At 36.8% G+C, this 16,356-nt stretch overlaps 1 protein-coding gene across 4 annotated transcripts in view; it reads left to right on the top strand.

Annotated features, from left to right (window-relative positions):
* The window catches only part of Atp9b (ATPase phospholipid transporting 9B (putative)), a 254,531-nt gene that overhangs the window by 16,317 nt on the left and 221,858 nt on the right, over window positions 1–16,356 (top strand). For 2 of the 4 annotated variants that reach the window (XM_047526605.1, XM_047526603.1), the window contains exons 3-4: window positions 6,398–6,548; window positions 9,429–9,542. The exons of 1 other annotated variant lie outside the window; for it this stretch is intronic. In XM_047526605.1, coding sequence (XP_047382561.1) covers window positions 6,398–6,548; window positions 9,429–9,542 — 265 coding nt within the window. The remainder of the gene's footprint in view (window positions 1–6,397; window positions 6,549–9,428; window positions 9,543–16,356) is intronic. One more of the 4 variants, XM_047526604.1, reaches the window with a different exon arrangement.

Consider the following 16,356-nt stretch of genomic DNA (forward strand, 5'->3'; position numbering starts at 1 on the left):
ACTGTGATTATGGAGGGATTTGCAAAAAGCTACTAATCTTAAAATATTTGAAGAAACAATATAATATGTGCACTGTTAGAAGTACTTACCATTGTTCTTGACAGTGTTAGGCAATGTATATATGTGGAAAATTATTTTTCTGAAAAATCATTAAGTATTTAGCATACATAGAAATGTTATTAAGTAAAACTCCCAATTATTTCCAAGGACTTCTTTTTGGTTTTCCCTCTCAATTTGAATATTTTCCAGTATGTTTTGCTCAAAATTCCCCATGATTTTGTTTTCCTCTTTAGCTCTATAACTCAGTAAGGCTTGCTGTACTTTTTTGTTATAAATTTTTTTTTTTTTTTTTTTTTTTAATGTTTGGGGTTTAGGTACTCTATTCTTAGCCTCAAAATCACCTGTCTTCCCCTTCCGATCTAATTTTGTGCCTGCATAGTCCAGTGGCAATTCTGGAGGAGACCCAGGCTTTTCAAACCTCAAACTTACCTGTTGTGAATGTATTCATTCAATTTTGTGCAGTAGCATGTGACTTTATTGTGGCTCCCTAACCATTACTTGCTTCTCTCTGTGTACAATGCAATAATTAGTAATAACACTTTGATTCGTTAATAGGTGTGAGTAATGAGGTGGTATGAATAACTTAGATCTTGGCAGTTTAGGAATCTTAGATTTAGCTATACAGGGTTATGGAGAAGAAAAGAATAAAATATGGACCTTGTTTTTAGTCTTTGCTACATAGTGCTCACAGAGTGAGATGGTGTCAGTAAAAAACTGGTTCCTGTCATGGCTGGCATGGGCTGATATTAAGGTTTCTGTTTGCTTGGTGTTATAGCACTTAGTGATGCTAAGTAGTGGTTTACCATTCACTTAGCTTTTCATATCCTCTATTTTTTCTTAGGTTTGTAGGTTTGTCTGACTTTTATATGCTTAAACATCAGATTAGATAATTAGGTGTTGCAGAACAAAAATTCATGTCTGAATGCATTCCTGAGAAATCTTTGCTGTATTTGAAATGCTGAAGAGAAGTGTATATGTATATAAGTAGCCTGTGTTTTACCAATGGTGCCTGTAGTGTGTTTTGCATATACCAGTGATGTTCAGTACCTCTTACTTTTTTTTTTTTTTTTTTTGCTGTGCTGTGGATTGAACCCAGGGCCTTGTGCTTGCAAGGCGAGCACTCTACCAACTGAGCTATCTCCCCAGCCCAACCTCTTACTTTTTTGATAGGAATGTTCTAGATCTCTGTGTCTCATGGTAACCACTAGCCAAGATAGCTGTTGAGCTCCTAACATGTGGCTAGTAGCTTAGGTACTGGGCTTTAATTTTTATTAGTTAAATGTTAAATGACCGGTTTTAGTCAGCTTTTTTGCTGCTGTGACTAAAAGACCCGACCAGAATAATTTTGGAGGAGGAACAGTTTACTTGGGGGCTCATGGTTTCAGAGGTCCCAGGTCCATAGGCAATTGGCTCCATTTCCTGGGGTTTGAGGTGAGACTGAACATCATGGTGGAAGAGTATGGCAGAGGGAAGCAGCTCACACTATCAGGAAGCAGAGAGAGAAATCTCCACTTTCCAAATGCAAATATATACCCCAAAGCCATGCCTCCAATGCCCACCTCCTCTGTCCACACCCCACCTTCAGTTACCACTCAGTTAATCCCTCTCAGGGGATTAATCACCAATTAGGTTAAGACTCTCACAACCTAATCATTTCTCCCATGAACCTTCTTGCATTGTCTCACATGTGAGCTTTTGGGGACACCTCACATACAAACCATAACATTCCACCCTGGCCCCCAAAAGCTCACAACCATCTGACAATGCAAAATACATCCTGTCTATTTCCAGGAGTCCCCATAGTCTCAACAGTTCCAAGACTGCCCAAAAGTTCAAGTCCAAAATCTGCACTGAGACTCAGGGCAAGCTTGCATCATGATCTACTGTAAAAATAAAAAAATGATTTACAAGTATCCAGTATATAAAGGTACAGAGTAAACACTTCCATTCACAAAAATAGGGGCATAGAAAGAAGGGATAGGACCACAGCAAGACTGAAATCCAGCTGGGCAAACAAGTCCTGTAGTTCTGTGTCCAGCATCTGAGGCACAAAGAATGCTGATGTCATATCCAAAGGGCTTGTGTAGCTCCACCCCTGGGACCTTGTTTGTTGCAGCCCAAGTGTCCTTTCTGTTAGGCTTGTCTCTATTCAGTTCCTTCAATTTTCCTAGGACAATGTCCCATGTAACTGGCATTTCTTAATCTTGGAGTCTCTACTGCTGCTTTGGCTTCCTCCTCATATCTCCACACTTTGCCCTCTCTGGGGCTTCCTACAGGATTGTGACTCTGACCTTAAGGCACTTTGCCTGGCTTCCCACGCCTTCCTTTGAAGCCTTGGTGGAAGTCTCTGTGACTCCCTAGCTCCACCATCCTGCAGTCTTGTAGAACCAGCACCATGTGGTTGATGCCAGGGTCTGCTGCCATCTTGAATAGTAGCCAAGCCTCCAGGGACCCTGGCTGTAGGAGCCTCTGAGGGTCTGGGTGACTGAACATGTTGAAAACACTTACTTGGTCCCTTTGTGGAAGAAGGGTGCCCCACTGGTCTCTTCTCAAGAGGATTTTTACTTTTACTTCTTTGAGTCTGGGATGACTGTTACCTTGCCAATTCCTGAGATACCCTCAAACCATCTTTCTTAGAGTCTCTGGGCAGTCTTTAGCATTTCCTTAGTGTCAGTAATGTCTTTAACAGCTACTTCCTTAGTCCCAGTTTTCAAGTTCAAGTTTTTCAGATCTTTCTGCTCTGCATTCTGCTTCTGATTATCACAATAAATTTGACCAAGAGCCACCAGCAATATCCATGCCACTGCCTGAATGCTCTGCTGTCTAGAAATTTCCTCCACCAGACTAAGAAGTTCATTGCTTTTAAAATCAATCTCACAGAAAGTCTCAGGACTTGGGCAAAATGCAGATATCTTCTCAGCCAGAAAACAACACGAATGGCCTCTAGTCCAGTTATGAACAGTGTCCTCCTTTTCCTTTAAACCCTCTGAGTCCTTTCTTCAGTGTCCATGGTCCTATCATCATTTTGATCTTCTGAGCTCTCACCAGAATCAGCCATTAAACTCCATTTATAACAACCTAAAGCATTTGCAGCTTGCACTGCTAAACATCTCAAAATTCTTCCCACCGCTTCCGAAAAGCTCCAAATGCATCCGAACAACATGGTTGGGTTAGTCACAGCCACATCCCCGATTGTCAGTACCAGTTTCTGTTTTAGTCATCTTTTTTGCTGCTATGACTAAACACCCGACCAGAATAATTATAGAGAAGGAACAGTTTATGGTTTCAGTGGTGTCTGTCCATAGAAAAGCCAACTTCATTCCTCAGGCCTCCAGATGAGGCAGGAACAACATGGCAGAAGAGTATGGTGAAGTATGATCATCATGTGAGCCATGATGATCAGGAAGCAGGAAGAGAGACTCCATGTGATCAGGAAGCAGGGAGAGAGACTCCACTTGCCAAATACAAATATATACCCCGAAGCCATGCCTCCAATGCCCACCTCCTCAAACCACATGCTACCTACCTTCAGTTACCACTCAGTTAATCCCTATCAGGGGATTTAATCACTGATTGGGTTAAGACTCTCATAACTCAGTTTTTCCTCTGAACCTTCTTACATTGTTTCACATGTGAGCTTTTGGGGGATATCTCACATCCAAACCATAATGTGGCCGCATGTGGCCAGTGTATGGTGTATTGGCTGGTGTGGGTCTGGATTCCCTGTGCAGAATTTGGTGTTCTAAGGTGGTGATTTTTACAAGGAGTGTGGGGAGGCAGCAGGACACTGGCAGAACTGATGAGAGCCTGGTTCTGTTGGGGGCCTGTGCCAGGGGTCCTACTGTTTTTGGAACTGTAGAAGAGGAACAGAGGCTTAGATTAAGGAGCTTCCCTGAGTCACTTGTTGGCAGTGGCCTACAGAAGCATGACCCTGAAGTCTAGGCTTTTCCATGGAATTTTATTTCTTCCCATTAGTTTTTTGTTAATTTCCATCATCTGAATGACTGTTGTGCCTCTTGCTAGGTTGGGGTACTCTGGGCCAAATTTATTGTGATAATCAGGAGCAGAAAGCAGAGCAGAAAGATTTGAAAAACTTGAACTTGAAAACCGGGACTAAGAAAGTTGCAGCTGTTAAAGACATTACTGCTACTAAGGAAACACAAGTGTTGGCTGCTGACTCTTGTTTATATGTGGGATGCACATCCTATTTATGTGGGGTTGGAATCCAGGCTTTGCTTTCAGATCTACCATTAACATCTTAGGAAAGTTATTTCCCTGTCTGACCTAGATTTCCTCGTGTGTCAAATGTAGGAGTTTGACATCTGTACAGCACAGTTGCAGGTGACTGAGATAAAGATTAGGTCTAAAATTTAAGAAGGAATCTCTCCTAGCTTGTGTGCCATTCTAGGATTTTTTGGTAACACTAGGAGTACGTGTTGAAAGCAGAGGAAAGATTGACAGTTTAGAGCTGGAGTGGCTATTGGGGAAACCTAGGCAAAGTGCCCATGAGGGTGTGGACTCATATTGGGGGCTGTAGTTTGCTAGGAGACAGTAAAGTCGGGGATGGGGGGCATATGAGGGATAAGGGCCTGGGGAGGGGATGAGGCTGCACAATAAAAGTAGCAGTAGGGGAGAAATAATCATTTGAATTTTACGGTGTTTTACTTGTAGCCTTTTTTGTTTTGCTCAATCAAAATCAAGATGAAATATTACAAAAGTTCTACTGAAATCTACTTGATCCATCTCTTTTCCTCCCCACAAAAAAGCAGTAATGGTGGAAATACTGTGACAGCATTAAATCACTTGAATAATACTCTGCTTTATAACTTTTGGGGACTTGAAAACATTCTTTCAGTATGGTGTTTGGGGTTGTTTAAAAAGTGATGCTGCACAGTAGGAGGAGATTTCCTTTCTACCAGAGTTGGATCTATGTCTGTTCCTGTTGAAGTGAGGGGCAGTAGGCGGGGATAGAGCTGACCTGCTTGACTGTTGGCATCGCATCAACCTCATTAAGGAGAAGTTTCTCAAGTCAATAGTGTGGGCATCCTTCAGGAACATCATGTGCCCACACCTTGGGCTTCTAAAGAGCCACCACGCTGTGCCCTTCTAGGGTGAAGATCTGAGCAAAACCAAAAATTAGGTGGATATTCAGTAGGGATTTTTGTTTACACTCCCCCAACATACCTTCCCATGAAGAAATATTTCTGAAGTAGTGCATCTAAATTTCTAATGTTTGTAAAGTGATTTCTGAAGAATAACATCAGTGTGCTTGGAGCAGAGGGATAGCACCCACATGGAAACACAGAAATTCTGAGATGTGAGTTATGATATGTCAGCCCTGTTGTATGATCATGACTTTTTATGTTGTTATTTTCACACAAAATTTATCATTAACTTTTAAAACTTACTTTGTCACAAAGTGAAGTTAAGATCTTCTGACGTACACAGCTGACTTGCAGTTCTAACCTTGAATACCATTCAGAAGATGATATCCAACAACTGTCCTTATTGAACTGTTTTGAGTCTTTCTCTACATTTTGAATAGTTGAATTAATCCAGATTTTTGATACTGAATCTTAAACTCATGACTATTTTGTACTTAATACAGATCAGTTGGATGCCTTTTCATTATTTTCCGAGGTATTTTAAGTAAAGTTATCGCATCGGACACTTTATACTTCTCCCTGAAAACAATGGTTGGAATGACCAAGAGGGGAAGAACTGATCCTCCCAGGACCCTGGCTCTGTTGGAACAGGGCATAAATGAAGATAGGCATGTGGAAAATAACCAAACTTTTATGATCATTAGAACATCACATACAACATTGGTATCCTTTTAGATACTGTGTTGAATCAAATCAGAAGTCTTTAGTTAATACTACTGGAAAAGTTGTTTTGTAAAAGTGGAAAAAAATGATTACTTCAGAGAAGAGACAGCCATGTCCTGGATTGATTGATATCTATGGATCTTTATCATTGAATCACTGAGTGGTGTATTGAGAATTACCAATAACTCATAGCTATACCTTTTCAACATACAGAGTATTGACTGCTGCAGAATACTAATGATTTTGTTTTGCCAATAATAGTGTCTACTAGGGGTGATAATTACTGGGTTCTAGAAGCCATTGCACATTTATAGGAAACTTAAGTATTTTGTTGTCACATTTAAGTTTGTATGATTGACCTGTTTTAAGAAAAACCCTGCAGATTAGCATTAGATAATGCTGTTAGTATCTGGTAAATACAAAAAAGTCAGTATTGTCTTTCAATATGTGGAATTAGTTTAAATGTTAAAAAAAAGTATATGTAATATGTATTTTTTTGTTTCATGCAGTTGCTGTGATTGGCTGATAAATATTTGTCAAAGAAAGAAAGAACTAAAAGCTCGCACAGTATGGCTCGGATGTCCTGAAAAGAGTGAAGAAAAGCATCCCAGGAATTCTATAAAAAATCAAAAATATAATGTCTTTACCTTTATACCTGGGGTAAGACTGTGGTATTCTTGCACAAGGGTCATATGCCATCGCTCACTAGCTTCCACTGTCTTACAAAGACAACTGTGGAGACTGTCTCCTTATTTTACTGTCAGATCCAACTCAGCATCCTCCTGATCATTGCACCTTCCAGTTTCTACTGATTGCCAAAGAATTCATTTGCATTTTTAATCAGCAAGAAAATTTGCAATTTGATTACTACCTTCAATTCCTGATAAACATATTTATATAATTGTAGAAATATTGTATAGAAATAATGAGGAAATGCTAGATGAAATGACCAAAAAATAATTCATAAAGTTTTGGACTGGGAATTTGGGGGGAAAAGTTGAATACAGTTTAAAGCTTTTTAAGAAAAAAGAAAGTAAAATAATTTTGCTTTTACAAAAGTGACACTATAACAAAATGCATATAGATGTCTTTGCTATTTTACATTATAAATCTCAGACCTTAGTGTTAAATTATTAGTTATCTTTAATTAGTACTATGCTAAATTTAAATACTGAAATTTATGCATTTTACTTACTTTATGGTTGTTAGTAATACTTCTGAATTATATTCTAAAACCAGGTTTATGTGGGTTTAGAATAGTGGAATAATTTTTTTTATGTATCTTTTTCTGTTTTAATAGATTTATTTATCTTGCTAAAGGCAAAGACAACTGGTGTTTTGTTTTTTTTTTGTTGTTTATAGGATTTTGTGTTCTTTTTAATCTTTGATTCTTAGAAGTTAGACCAACATGGTTGATTTGTTGAGGAAAGTAGTTCAGTCATCATATATTTGATTATATTTCTATATCAAAATTCTGACATGTTTTAGCTAAGGACTAGTATTCAGACCAACATGATTGATTTGTTGGGGAAAGTAGTTCAGTCATCATATATCTGATTATATTTCTATATCAAAATTCTGACATGTTCTAGCTAAGGACTAGTGTTCTATTTTGCAAGAAAAACTCTTGATTACATGGAATGAAACTTGCTTTGTCTTGCATATTTGTATTTAAATGATCATTCTCACTTGATATTAGATATTGATTATCCTTCTCCTTCAATCCCTGACCCATTATTGGTTGGCAAGAGTTTGATATCTAATATGCTTCTTTATTAAAACACACAAAACTAATCATTCCATTATTAAAAGACTGATATTTTGTCAGGACAATAAAATGTAAACTGTCTTTGGGGCAGATAAATATTCTCAGCTTTATTGAATGAAGCACTGTTTTCTCCTTAGGTTTAAATTATTAAATACAGATTAGCTAAGCAGTGTACATTTCTTAAAGGTCACCAGACTTATTCAGTGGACAGTCAAGTATTGTTTACAGTGGTTTGAAGCCAGTAATGCAGTTTCACTTTGATCAGTGTAAATTCATAGAGCCTGCTCTGAGTGCTGCACCTTGAGAGCACCTGTTGATGTGTCTATACAGTCCTTACTGTGTGGGTGATTTTTTTTTTTTTCTTAGATTGACTCTGAAATTATCTTTTCATCTAAAATGTGGTATTTTAGAAACATTTGGTAATTACACAGTAGGAATTCTATGCCATTTTTAGCACAAATGGCAATTTCTGAATTGCTAATAGATATAATTTATGCTGAGATTTTAAAGAAATTGCTGAGGAAAAAGAGAGCTTTCCTTCCTGCTGAGATTAATTTATGAAATAGTTCAGAACATTTTTAGACACTAGTTGAAAATGGTTATGAATATAAGTGTGTTACCAGTGTAACTGATTTTTCAGTCACACACGTAACTATATGGTGATGCAGTAACTTCATTTTATATAATGTAATATAAATTGCATCCCAGGTGGTTTTAATTCATAGATGGCAGGTTTGCAAGTGTGATTATAATTGTGTGCCATTTGAATTGTTCCTATCTATAAACATAAGGTTTGTTCTGTTTAATTTTTAATTTAAATCTAGTAATTTGAAGCATTTGTAAATAGAGGTCTCAAAAGACTAGATCTTGAGTTTTCTTCCTTACAGATAATTACAAATAGAAAAATTTTCAGTTTTGGCCTTCCTAAAATTTTATTGAATGATGAAATTTATTTTATGTTGAAAAGAGTATTAAAGATCAACTACCAGAAGATTAGGTATAAAGAATATATAGGTAGCTACATTGTGGAAAATTGGTCTGTTATTTACTACTCTGTTTTGATCATTTTTCATTTTTTGAGGGAAGCACACAGGAGATCATCTCATACAGTCACACCTGCATGTCTGGGTTCATAAAGTCCAGTTGTTCCTGTTAAAAAAGCATGGCTGTTGTATTTTACTTGTTTTTTTTTCTTTTTCTTTTTTTTTTTTTTTAACCAGTTTGTAAACATAAGGTTAATAGGACTTTTGCATTTTAAGAGTTTCTGAGTTGGTATCCAGATACACATTTGCATATTTACTGACTTGCTAGCATTGGGAAAATTTTGCTTTTATTGGCTTGGATGTGCATGTGAAGACTAGATTTTAGAAAATTAAAAATTTCATACAAAAAAAAATCAAATCTCTTAGGGAAGGATACTTGTAATATAGTTGCAAGTCCTATTGGGGCTAGAGTTGTGGCTCAGTGGTAGAGCACTTGTCTACCATGTGTGAGGCACTAGGTTTGATTCTCAGCACCACATATAAATCAATAAAGTCCATTGACAACTAAAAAACTAACAAATAAATTAGAAAAAAAGTCCTACTGTCTTTTCCCCTTAGTTTATCTTAAATATTGTTTGGGATAACCTTACTTTCAAATGTGGGATAGTTTTGGAAAGCCAATTCCAAATGGAAGTGTGGTTATATATTGTGCTGAATTTAATTATTTATTTGAAGTATTAAAATTTTTCCATGAAGGGATTTGTGTTAATTTTCTCTTTTCCTTTTTAGGTTTTGTATGAACAATTCAAGTTTTTCTTGAATCTCTATTTTCTGGTAGTATCCTGCTCACAATTTGTACCAGCATTGAAAATAGGCTATCTCTACACCTACTGGGCTCCTCTGGTAAAAGAAAAAAAACTTTTAAAAATTAAGCTAAATTATTAAATATTTAGAATATAGTTTTAAGAGTTCGGATGACTAAAAGATAAATTAGCAGATTCCTAAACATGATATTGTTGCTATGTATCGTTGAACTTTTGTTAAAGGATTTCACTGAGTTCTGTGAATCAATCCCTTTTAGCCCCATAGGAAGTGTAAGGGTAGAGCCCTGTCTGCAGAGCAGCAGGAGTCTGTAGGCCTGCAACTGGGGAAGTTATGAGTGTCCTTTCTGGGGCATTCTGCACCTGTCGTAAGGGTCTGTCCACCTGGCCCCTGCTTCCTCCTGTACCATGGACTGTTGGGGTGATACTGGGGTTGTGGGATCTGTAGAGTTCCTGTCTTGACCTGAAGCCAGTGGCGAAAGTTGTGAAATATTGGACTCCAATAGTTAGTTTCTGGTTGACAGCTCCATGTATGAAGTTTTCTGAAAGGTTGACGAATCTTGCCATTGAATGTTTTCATTTCAAGCATCTTCTTTTGCACTTTCTTTCCTTTCCTTTTTTGTTTTTTTTTGTTTTTTTTTTTGTTTTTCCTTCTATTTTATGGTGCCATGGTCAAAGCCAGGGCTGCTTTGTGATAGGCAAGCGTTCTACCACTGAGCCACATGCTCAGCTCTAGCACATTCTTTCTTGATAGTTTTATGCTATTTGTTGATAGTAATTGTCCTGCTTCCTGTTGGTTGCTCCTTTTGGGCAGGAACAGCAGGGGAAGTGATTCCTTGGTGGAAGAGAAGCACAGTGCTCAGTGTGGTTTTCAGAGTTGGAGAGGTGTGCTCTTGCGCTGATCTGTGCTGGCTTGTGTAGGTCCCTCTCCTCTAGAGACTCTTCCCAGTGAAGTGGGAGCGCTGCTATCACAGCACAGGTCCAGTGCATGTCATTAAACTTGTGAAGTGTACTTTGTGACTTCCCATTCATATACCCTTAAGAGTGGGGGTGGATTTGAGAATGAAAGTAACTTCACATGGAATATAAATACAAAATTACTGGATAAATGCATATGTTTTTCACTGATTAGTGAGATTGAAAGAGATAGCTGCTGAATGTGGATAAAAGTATAACACTGTGTCTCTCCTGCCATCAGTGTCAGTATGTCTGTACCCCTGTTGGATGAATGGTTCTTAGTATATATTAAATACCTGGAGAATTTATTCAACATTTTTAGCTGAGGAATTTATCCTATCGAAATAATGATTGATTACAAAGACAGAGAGTAATTCATTGTTATTTTTGATGTAAGAAGTCAAATGACTGACTGAATTGTTTAAACTGTGCTATATATCCTACTCACATGTTGGAATACAGTGTAGCTTTAAAAATGATGTTTAGGAAAAATATTAATAACTTCAAAGGCATGTATGTTAGAGTAAAATTTTAAAAAGTAGGTGAAAGTATGTGTAGAATAAAATGCACACTTCTTTTGAAGAACTAGTAGTAAGTGCCTTTGTGTCTAGCACTAGTCTAAGTAATGTGGTACAACAGTGAACAAGACAGACAAATCCCATCCTAACAGAACTTGCATCCTGGGGGAGAAGACAGTCTACAAGCAGATTCACAATGCTGGGTAGGCAGCCCATGACTGTGAAGAAGGAAATAAAAAGCAGGACAAAGGTAGAGGAAGTGGGGCCCTTTTTCAGTTAGGAGGTGAAGGAAGGCCTCTTGGGGGTGGCATGCACAGAATAGGGGAGTGTTGCAGGGATAGTATACTAATCTTGCCGTGCTCTGGGTGTGATCAGGTTGTCCTGCTGGATGGGACATTCCCACAGAGCAGTCAGTGAAGTGTGTGTAACAGAGTTTAACTAGGAGACACTAGGTGTTAACTGGGAGACATGGGTTGTAGCTGGACATTTCTTCACTGTTCTTATCCACCTTCTACCTCATTGGGGTGGCTTCTGTTATGAATCTGAAATTATAATTGCTCTATTACTTGGTTAATTTTACTGCTTATGCATATATCATTTCAAACTATGCAGTATTCCATGCTTTAAAAACATTATAAAGTTGTCTTAATTCGTGTATTCTGTTGCACTGAATTTTTTTGGCTTCACTTTGGTTCCTGAAATTGGTTTTTGTGGACACATGAATATCTACTTCATCTTTTGCTTTTCTCAAGTATTCCATTATATGAATATATCACAACTGATTTGTCCAGTCTCCTGGGAAAGGAAACTTTTAGGTTGCTTCCAGTTTTTTGCTATTACAGACTGTTGTAATTTATAATTTAATCATTCATGATTTTTTACGTGCATGTGTAAGAAATTCTATATGCTGAATACTTCCTAAAGTTTAATTTTAAAAAGTTTTTGTTGATTTTCACAGTTTTCTAGTGAAAGAAATACAGCATCACAGAAATTTTTAATACAGAGAAAATACTTGGCATTAGTAAAAACAACTATATTTATGATTTTAATTTTTTTTCTATTTCTCTTTTTTCTGTTCATAGTTTTACATGCTGTGTTTACTTGCATCTTGAATTAAATCCTGTTTTAACTTAAACAATGATAAACTGAGAACACAGTTCTGAAAACTAAAGCAAAAATGTGTATGTTGTTTTTGCCTTTTGTCCTCAATATTAACTTTAATGTAACTTTTTTTTTTTTTTTTTTTTTTTAATGGCACTAGGGATTGAACTCAGGGGTGCTTTACCCTGAGTTACATCTCCAGCCCCTTTTATTTTTTGTTTTGAGACAGGGTCTCACAAAGTTGCCAAGCATATTCTTGAACTTGGGATCCTCCTGCCTCTGCCTCCTGAATCACTGGGATTACAGGCATGCACCACTGTGCCTGTAATTACCTTATAATCATCGAAAATGTCCTTTAGTTAGATTCTTTATGAAGAATTGTATTTGATCTGTTCATGAAGAGGATTACCTTAACCCTGCCTAGAGTGAAATGTGTGTGTGCGCGCATGCGTGCTTGTGCATGTGTCTGTGTGAGTGGGCACACACATACGTTGTTTACAAAGACTGTTTTTCTGTACTGTCCCTATTTTCATGTGAGCATTCATTTCCAGTTCTAGTTTCAGTTTTAAGTCCTTTAGCTTGAATTTTTAGCCACAGGTCTTTTTTTTTTTTTTTTTTTAGATACTTTGTCATATTTTTTGACATGTAGGAATTAACTTTGTGTTTTGTGTTTCAATAAGTACCTCAATAGGAAATTACTTAGCATTTGTATGAGGGATATTGTTTTGTCAAAAAGAGAAGTGAAAAGCTACTCTGCTTATTTTCCATTTGCACAATGCTTATTGACAAACATGGATGAGTGCTCCTGAATCCTGAGTATGCCACATGTGGATCTCAGAATTGGTCTGTTTGTAAGAGATGATCATTTCCTTGGTCTGGCAGCAGCTGCAGTTGATGCCCTCTTTCAGATGACGAGTGGTGTTTCTTGTTAGGATGGAGGCTTGTGCTGTTTGTATGCACTTAACCTTTGGTTTAGCAAAAATCTTAAAACGTTGATGAGAGCATTAGGCTCACTTTCAAATCCCAAGATTCCTTCAAATCCTTTACATATATTATGGTTCTTTGATTCAAGTTCACCTTGGAAATATTTTTTAAAACTTCGAAAATCTACATTCAGTATAGAAAATATTTTTATTATTCTAGGCAAAGATAAAGAACCCTTAAATGTATACTTATTTAAAGGAAATTAAAGATTGCGAATTTTAAATCCATGTACATAACTTCATTTTTTTATCAGAGGAAATGTTCTTCAATAGAGATTTCTTTGTAAGTTCTTGAGTTCTTGCTCTTTTTATACCTGTGTATTTTAACACCATAAGTCCAGGGCCCATTATAGCATGTTGTCTTATGCAAACATTTATGTTTTTGACATCTTTTCTTTGCTTGTTCTCTATACTTCTGTGGGTTGTTCAAGGGAAAGTTATTAGTTAATTTTTCCAAATTTCTCTTAACCAGAAACCTTCCAGTAAAACTCATAATCATCTTACAGCTGGTGCTTATGAACTCTCATGTCTCTTCACTCATTTTAAAAAAGTGTGTTACTCTTTCTTTGCTCTCTAAGTAAAATTGGGATGTTTTTGAAAACAGTAATAACTTTATAAATAGTTTTTATTTTTCAATTTTTCCTGGCAATGTTATTTATTAGCTTTAACTCTGAACTAATTTCTGTTATATTTTCTATATAATAGTTGGACTAATCCTGTTAGATTTCCCATAAAATAGAATAGTACCCTGAAAACAAAGTGATTTCATTAACGTTCTCATGCCAGAATGGAAATTGCCTGCCCCCGACTTTCAGAACTGTTCTTTGAGGCAAAACTGGTATAATCAGATACAAAACAGATTATGATACTTCAATCAGATCAATAAGGTAGACCAGGTCTATCCATTACAGAAGATTTTCAGATAAAAAAGATTTTGGCTCTGTGTATTTTTAACACTGTTACTTGTGAGCCAAATATCTTCTTGGTAATTTGGTACTACGTAATAGGCAAGCAGAGAACCTGTATGGATGAGAAATCAATTTGTGGAGACTCTAATTTTCAATCTGATGTTAAAATCCTTCTGTCCACCCTTTTTTGTGAGTGTGTGCATTGGAGGTAGGCAAAGTATTGGAAGGAGGAAGAAAATGAGTTGCTTGGAATTCCACCATTCAGGGACACCCACTGTCAGTGATCTTTGTGACCTTGGCAGAGGTACTCTCCTGTGTCTCATCTTCCTTATCCATACTTTAGAGGAAAGGAGACATGTCTCACAAGGTTTGTGTGACATATAAAAGAGATAAGTGATAGTAAGCCCTTGAAGGTAAACTGATACTCTTTTGATATTTGCTGCACATGACTCCTGGGTTATCTGAGAAATAGGAGAAGGGCTGTGGACAGGTCACTTGAGACAACCCATGTTTTCCGGTCTGACATTCTCTGTTCATTCTCCTGTTTCCAGGGTGTGATGTTTCTCTATGGCCTTTCTAGGGAGAGCACTATAGTTTATGTCTCTGACCTGATTGGTACTGAGGTAATGGGAAGACCCAGTCCATCTTGCAATGATTTACTTTCTCAGCACTTCCATAAACTGCCAGTTGAGAACTCTGAGTATGCAAACTGTTAATATAGAGGCCCTTTGATTGTGGATTGTGGGAATTTAGGGAAATAGTAGCATAAATTTTCCTTAGTTTCAGTTTTCTTTATGTTTCTATGCTGACCATGGGGTGTGTGCTCAGGTGGATCCGATGGTGGTGACACCTCTTGGGTGTTGCTGATCCTATGCATCTTTGATTTATTCACATAAGTTCTTGATTTAATAAAGCAGGTTTTGAGTGCCAGCTAAATGCCAGCAGCCCTTGCCAGTGACCAGAAATCCGTTTGCTGCTGAGTCTCTAACTCATGTTTCCAGAAATTAGGGCCTGCCTCTCTTTATTCCATTTTCTCTAATATTGTTCCCTTAGAACTAGTGGCTTATTTTTATTAACTCCTTGAGTTCTTAGAAGCAGTAGGAAGTAGCATTTTTTTTTGTGGTCTATTACTTCCTGAATTCGGAGTTAACTTTTGCTATCTTTAAGCCATATGTTAAAAGGATTGAAAAGTAGAGTCTCCTGGAGAGTTTAAATAGCGTGTCTGGAACCTATTTCCTGGAGATTAGAAGTAAAGGTACAAATTTTATAGTGCCTGAGCAAATCTGTCTTGCAAAAAAATCTTCACAGGTGATTATGTGCTCTTCTGATTAAAACATTTTATAATTTGTAAACAAAATGCACTTGGCATTTGTTCAGTTACAAAAGGAGCTTTAAGAAATTACTTCTATATCATGAATGTGAGTCTGTAATAGTAAATTGGCTGCATGGAAATCTATTTTCTGGAGTCAAAAATGGCATATTATCTCATTACTCAAATGTAGCTATGACTGGCAAAGCATGTATCTATAGTGCTGTTGTGTTCCCACCTAAAACTTACTAAAATAATAATGATGTATCTTAAAACTAGTGGTGTCTTTGAATCAAGGAAATATTTCATCATGAGTGTACCATGGATTTCTTACTTGTGGATATTCAGGTTGTTTCTAGTTTTTCATATCCATGCTGGGATACTTGACTTTGTTTTTTCTCTAATTTTCTAAAAGTTAAACTGCTTAGCTAAATATGTATAAATATATAAAGGCTTTTGTGAATACTACGTTTCTTAAAGCTTTTTTGGGGAATGGGTGGGTAGGTATGTGCTGGTTTCACTTTTAATATTCTTTTTTCTTCACTCTAGTTCTAATAAAGTAATAAATTGAAGTCATTTTTTTCAGTCTCTAATGGGTTCTTTGGGAACCACTTTTATTTCACTGATACTTAGTCATGACAAGTTGTCAGGTGTGGAGAGCCAGGACATAATCCCCTATAGTGCATGGTTTTTACTCTGTTACGGAGACACTTGATGATAATATAAAAATCTTTTTTATTCTTATAGTTTTGTATTTTGCATAATTAATACCACTCTAAATGGTAAAGATTGAACACTTTGCCACTATGACCCACTATGACCAAGAACAAAGACTTATGCTCCCATCCTTTCTATTGAGTATTAAAGATAAAGAGAAGAGGATAGTGAGGTAAAAAGTGAAATCAAAGGCATTTAGACTGAAAGGAAGAAGAAAAGTTGTGTCTTTATTCACAGATGCCATGATTCTTGTAAACAGGAAAACCTAAGGAATGTACACATGACTATTACAACTAAAAAATGAATTGGCAGGGTTGCAGGATACAAGATAAATATACAGAAATAATTTGTATTTCTGTACACTAGCAGTGACCATCTTAAAGTGAAGTTAGAATAACAATTC

The sequence above is a fragment of the Sciurus carolinensis genome, chromosome 15, assembly GCF_902686445.1.
Source record: "Sciurus carolinensis chromosome 15, mSciCar1.2, whole genome shotgun sequence".
NCBI classification, from domain to species: Eukaryota; Metazoa; Chordata; class Mammalia; order Rodentia; family Sciuridae; genus Sciurus; species Sciurus carolinensis.